Source organism: Lineus longissimus, chromosome 15 (assembly GCF_910592395.1).
Source record: "Lineus longissimus chromosome 15, tnLinLong1.2, whole genome shotgun sequence".
NCBI lineage: Eukaryota > Metazoa > Nemertea > Pilidiophora > Heteronemertea > Lineidae > Lineus > Lineus longissimus.
In genome coordinates, this window is record NC_088322.1 from 15,432,777 (window position 1) to 15,439,126 (window position 6,350).

The following is a 6,350-nucleotide window of genomic DNA, read 5'->3' on the forward strand; positions in this document are numbered from 1 at the left end:
GATCTAGCTCAGTCTATAAACTTTCTCCTCCGTTTTCGCAACATAGGTTACGCCATTCTACCCTACATGTCTCAACCACCAATAACCATCATGAATCACGTCTGCCCCTGCGGCGGTGAACATTCCTCCTCGAGGAGTCTGATTAACGGTATTAGGCAAGAAGCCAACGGCCTGCATGATTCACACGGAACCAGTCTATGATGTAACCATACAAGAGACTTCCGTGAGCTGATAAACATGGCAACTTGTAGTCGAATATGGCTTCGGAAAGCAGTGGTTGGAAATATATCGTTGGCCTCTTGGCAAGACATGCTTTTAAGTGATTCATGATTTCCTAGTGAGTTTCATGATTACTATAATTCATGGCAAGCGGCCAAAGCACTTCCGCAAGTGTATAAACATGGCTACTACTAGTTATTAGGGGTATTTCCGGCTTGAAAATTAGAGTGGTTAGTCTGGCTGATATTGAACAGGAATTAAGGTTAAGGCCACTATTACAAATATGCCAGATTCTGACTGATGGTATAGTCCTTGGACAAGACACTTGATCTTGAAGGAGAAAGGTGTGAATCCATTATTAACAGATGAGTCAAGAATTTTAAGAAAATGTTGTGTTTTGAAAAGGGAACAGTAATGGTGTTGTTGTGTAGTATGATATGGTAAAAAGGGGGTACTTCGCTACACACTGTTACCAACTGACCAGCTAAGTACCTTGGCACTGGGTCACCGGTCTTGCATCCTCAGACAAGATGCTTTCTTCCCCTTGATTTCCGGTACCTGTAGGTCATTGTCAGTATCAGCAGCCAGATACGTTTGTCCTTGATCTGTCAGAAAGTGAAGGCTGACAGCTTTATGATGCTTCAGCCAAGGACAACAATATAAGGTTATCTGAATGACTGGAAACTCTATCACATCTTCTTGATATTCAATGAGTCTTCGTTGAAAACTGTATGATAACCTCAGGTGAATCTATATCCATTAGAGCTAACTGATACATGGGTATCCCATTAGTACTGAGTATTCACCACATCACTCTGGCACTTCCTTTCTGTCATCACGAAGACCTCTGACCGACAGAATGATCAACCAGTCTGCCTTAGAGTCCCTCACTGAAGCCAACTCCACATTTCCTTCCAACAACATGACCAGGAGCTCCAACCTCTGTTGGGTGATCAGAGACGATACTCGGATTATCGTACATACGATAGGACAGATTATATTGTGACCTAAAGCGAGACGAATTTGCCCTTCGGATTTCCATGTCAAGGAAACATACTGTGTGTTGTTGGCAATGGCATATTCCCAGCCCTTTCCTACTTCGTATTCCTGATGCGATGTGTGCGTTTACAATCGATGATTACCCGGGATCTCCCGAGTCCAGCTAAGGTCAAGGTCATCTAAGTCAAGGGACTGCCATTTTCAATCATCTCCCTTCTCTGACCATTCATCAATGGGTCATTGTCTTCCTTAACCTTAGCCTGCAAGGTGAAGTTTGTGTCAAAACGATTATCATCCATCTTGAATATCTGACCTTTGTGTGTTGTTCAACATGTTCAAGGTCACTGTTAAGCTCAGCATGTTGGCACCATAACTCTTGTTTGCCCTGTCGCGATGGCCGATGACCTTGACCCCTACAGCCAGTGACCTTGACTTCTGGATGATACTTCTTTCCAAATATTGGCAAACACATGTCAACTTTCACTGCATGCAAGAAAAAAAAACATAACAACTGCTGTCCCGAGGTACCAAGGATCTATATTATGCTCTATAATAATGACTGAATAGGAGATACAATAGGGAATAGTAGACCTCAATCATTAGACTTTAATCAATTTGTTTTGAGCAGATGATTCTGACCTTGAGCTTGAGTCGTTCTTCAAAACAGAACAGCTGGAAATATCTCACCCTCAAATTGTTAATCACACTTATTTTGACTGATTCAGCCATAAATATCACAGGCTCGTTGAAAAACAATGATAAATGTTCACTCTTAAGTTTCTCTTGATTGTAAATTCGGAATTAAAATCACACTTTATCTGAAAGGCCCCTTCTCATCGAGTCATTTTCCCATCTTCTTTTCCCGATTTATCTCTGAGTAGCAGGATCAATTTCAAAGAAGATTTTCTAATTGGCTGGCAGAGATCAAGTTCGTTGCAACCTAACTTTACTCCAAAATCAGCAGAAAACTACTTTGGGTTTTGTGCAAACTTTGAACTAAAGAAACTTTAAGGTCAAAGGGAATTTCATAGCAAGTTGGCTAGAGGCACGATAACTATTGGACGACGTCTCGATTCACTGCAGAAGACTTTCAACTCTCCTGAAACTGAAATGTCCAGTAATGTCCAAAATAGACATGGACAATTTCAGCATAAGTTCACCAAGTGAAAGTGACGTTAGTGCACTGTCTTGTATAGCCAATTCCACCCAACTTAGCATGGTTTTCACTTGTAATTGAACAAGTAAAAGCGTCTTCCCACAGGTGAAACCCTGTTCTTTCAACCTTAATGATATAGTTGTTTTCCAAGCGTTTCTTTAAAAAGAACGAGACAATTGAGAAGATCATGTTCTGAGTTATTGGCTCTTTTCTGTCATCGGCCTTGGGCTAAATGTCTGCTCTTTGAAGGAATCTGAGGAGAAGCGTTGGAAGAGACTGTTTTTTGTCGGTCTTAAATACACAGTTTGTTTGTTGAAGACACAAGAGGTTCATCCTTAGCAGTACCAGTGGCTGCCGTCAGATGGAACCACTGTCTGGTGTTAGGAATAAGTTATTGTGGTTGCCATCAGATGGAAGCACTCCCCCATAATGTTTACCTTGATCTGACCATAGATCCTTAGCTGCTGACCTGGTGTAAGATCCTTTCTACCAGGATTGTTGCGTGGTTATCTTGTGCCTGGGGATAAGCATTAGCTCATTGTGCTTGGTGGAACCATTGTTTAATAACTGTGTATGCAAGCTACCTCTTGGAACAGACCATATGAGGCTGATGGAAAGGATCTACATATCTCCATGCCTTGAGTTTCCTGTTGGTCATCAACCGATCACAGAAGTCCATAAATCAAGGACTGATGTAATAAAAGCTGCCTTCGCTGTAGCTGAGGACATTTAGTCTGCACGCCTGACCATACTCTGGCCTGTCCAATGGTCCATTAAATGGCATCACCATGGTAACACCAAAACAATCCGCCATGTCTTGGATTGACCATTAATCCTTGCAAGTCCCTTATACATCCCACCATCCTCCACTCGCATGGTGGTCATTATACTGATGTCAGTAAACCATAAATTCCGTCTAATACACATTCTGACCATCATCATAGAGAGAGCTAAAGCAATAAAAAGAGGATTTGTGATGATAGATACGCTATAAAATGGTCGCGAGTTAAGTAATTCAGTGTGGTTCATTAGAGGTGAAGGGAACTTGTTGCATAGATGGAGTCAGTCAGCAGTGTGTCCTTGGGCAAGACACTTAGTTGATATTGTTGGTTTATGTTGGGGATGTGAAACTTGTTCAACTATGATTATTTCTCCAAATCCTTGGAATTTGTTTTGTAAAAAAATAACAGTTTCCTGAGATTGCACAATCTTCACTTGTAATTCAAGATAAGTTTGCCGCTCATCTGCCACCAGTCGCAGGTCAGCTGGTACTCCTGTGAAATACAAGGTCAGAAAACCCTTTCCACTTTTCAACCAAGTCAATCACCAACGGCAACCATACACTGTTGCCAGTGGTAACCTAATCACTCTCTCACCAAGGTGACTCCTGCAGCTCAAAAAGCATCCATTTCGTTGTCAGAATCTTCGCTTTGGGGCGTGAAAGCCTGGTTTATTTACCACAGTTTCTGGTATTGATGAGTTCGGAATGCAAGGTGTTTGAAGCGCAGCATGCGAGTGGGAGGGACGGCATCTTTCTGGTGGAGTTATGCAGGTCTGGCCGATGTTTTTCTGGCTTGCTTTGTGAACTTTTTTTGCTTTATTGAGTGATCTATTGTAAACGATAAATGTACGCCTACTTCGCGGGTCAGTGGAAAAGTGTTGGCCTAATATTCAGCAATATGCAGGAAGGCTAACTGCAAAAACCATTTTTGTTCAAATGGGACATATCAATCATATTTTTAGATGTGATCAAAAAAGCTATTAACAACCTGTAAACAAAACTGTTAGGTGTGGAAGTAGTATAGACAGTACTGCCGCCTAACTTCATGTGGATGAACTAGACAATGTGGTGTTAATCTCTCTCAGATGGAAGACCTTATTGTGCTGTTTTGTTTCATGAGTCTAACTTAGGATACCAGAGCCAATTTTCCTACAAAATTCACCTATTGTTTTGTGACGAATGATGTCAGGATGTTATCAGATATTAAGCTACTGAAGTATTGAAATAGGTGTCAATGCCTGCAGAAAGTTTCAAAATTGTGCAACCAATTGGCTTCCTTGCCATGTCATGTCGAGTAATATTTACAAAATATGTCAGTGTTGTAATACGGAAGCATCAGAACCGTGCTTCATCCACACTACATGAACAAGTCTGACAGAATGAATGCACATGTTTGCATGCTTGAATACACATGTATGCATGTTAGTACCGCGTCTGTTTGCCCGCGCATCGATTGATGTTAAATTAATGATGGCTCCCGGTACGTTTTGACAGATGCGTTTCTCGCAAAAGGACTTGTTGCTGCCGTTATTGATCCCGATGTCGAAAGTTTTCCTTGCCGCGTACCCATGTTGTTTGCTCATACTAGACGATACAGTTGCTGATGGTTTGAAGAGGCTCTGAATGGATTTGACTTTAATTAACCCTTGATGCTTTACGCACAATCGAATGTCAAGTTCTGTCCAAACTTTCAAATTTATCGTTGCTTCCGAGACTTCTGTGAATCGGTAAACAAACTTTTGAGTGGAGTTGTCCTCTTCAGTACACTCACTTCTATGAGGGGGGGGGGGGTGCTCCATCGCAATCCCTGGAAGCATTTTCAGCCGAATCCCGACGCACTCCACTACTCGTCCACTAAAATATGGGTACATATCGATTGCCGACAGGAATTCAGCCCATCCCCAAGAGACCATTCCATTTTGCTTGAGCCATTTTGCTGGTCCACAGCACCCTGTCAGTTTGTCCTCTTATTGATTGATGACTCTCCTCTCCTGATGCATTGAACAAGAGAAACTGTCTAAATGCAACCAAAAAAACCTGATTCGGATGAAAACTATGCTTATTGTGTACCTGCCAATCACAGCTATTGTTGTGGACTTTATAATTCTTTCTCATCCTCATTGAGATAAATTGATCATAAAAATCTATCATGAAAATTGCTAATTTCATCACATCAATTTTACAGGTCAGACTGAGTGAAGTTAATTGTGACCAGGGTCGGTTGATTATGGGAATCAGACATGATGAGATCCTCTGGTTTATTGACTGACTCAATCAGAATCTATCATTGAAGGGATTAACCCTTTTGGTGTTTATTCTGTCTATTTGCAGAATACACAAACAGCGGAGAATATGTAATCATTTTCTGACCGATTTCTCCTTCCTGTCTTTTCAGAACTGCCTCGAGATGGAACGCTATCTAAAAAACGAACCAAAACTTACCTCATTTAAAAAATTAGACTCAGAACTCGACGATACGTGGAGTAAATTCGACTTCCCGCGGACGGATACGTCGACCAGCAGCTCCGACGAACAGGACGAGACGGAAGAAAAATTGAAAGATTTGGCGCGACTGGATTTAAACGATCGGACACACGACACTGCTAGTTTATATAGTTATAGTTCAAGTTCAAGTGGTGTATCATGGGATAGCAATGTTAGCGATCCATCATCACCGTTGACCCCTGTGACCCCGAAATCATGTGACCCGTTTGCGTTACGATTGGTCGCACAGACGGGGCGGACATCATTGACCTTGACACCTCCTTCATCACCCGAGCAACAATGTCATAGATTCTCTTCACCGTTTTCTAATTTAAAGTCGCGTCCTTTAACAGCGCCACCATGCGGTGGCAGCCAAAGTAAACTTTTCAAACGTGCTGAAAGTCCGGATAGTAAACGACGGATTCATAAATGTCCGTATACTGGATGTAAAAAGGTTTATACGAAAAGCTCACACTTAAAAGCTCATCTCAGGACACACACAGGTAAGAAGATTTCTTTTTCTTGACAGTTCAGCTTTAAATACCTGGCTTGAGTTCAGAATACAGCTCAGCTTTAAAACGGCTGGATGGGGTTCAGAATACAGTTCGGTGGTAAACAGCTGGCTTGTGGAAGGAACACAGTTCAACTTTTAAAGAGGTTGAATAGCGCCTCCAGAAGCAAGCAACAGCGCCACCCGTAGCAGAGTTCAGC

General features: G+C 41.9%; 1 protein-coding gene across 1 annotated transcript in view; it reads left to right on the forward strand.

Annotated features, from left to right (window-relative positions):
- LOC135499828 (Krueppel-like factor 6) overlaps positions 1 to 6,350 on the forward strand; it is a 64,012-nt gene that overhangs the window by 45,877 nt on the left and 11,785 nt on the right. The window contains exon 2 of the mRNA XM_064790792.1: positions 5,551 to 6,142. Coding sequence (XP_064646862.1) covers positions 5,551 to 6,142 — 592 coding nt within the window. The remainder of the gene's footprint in view (positions 1 to 5,550; positions 6,143 to 6,350) is intronic.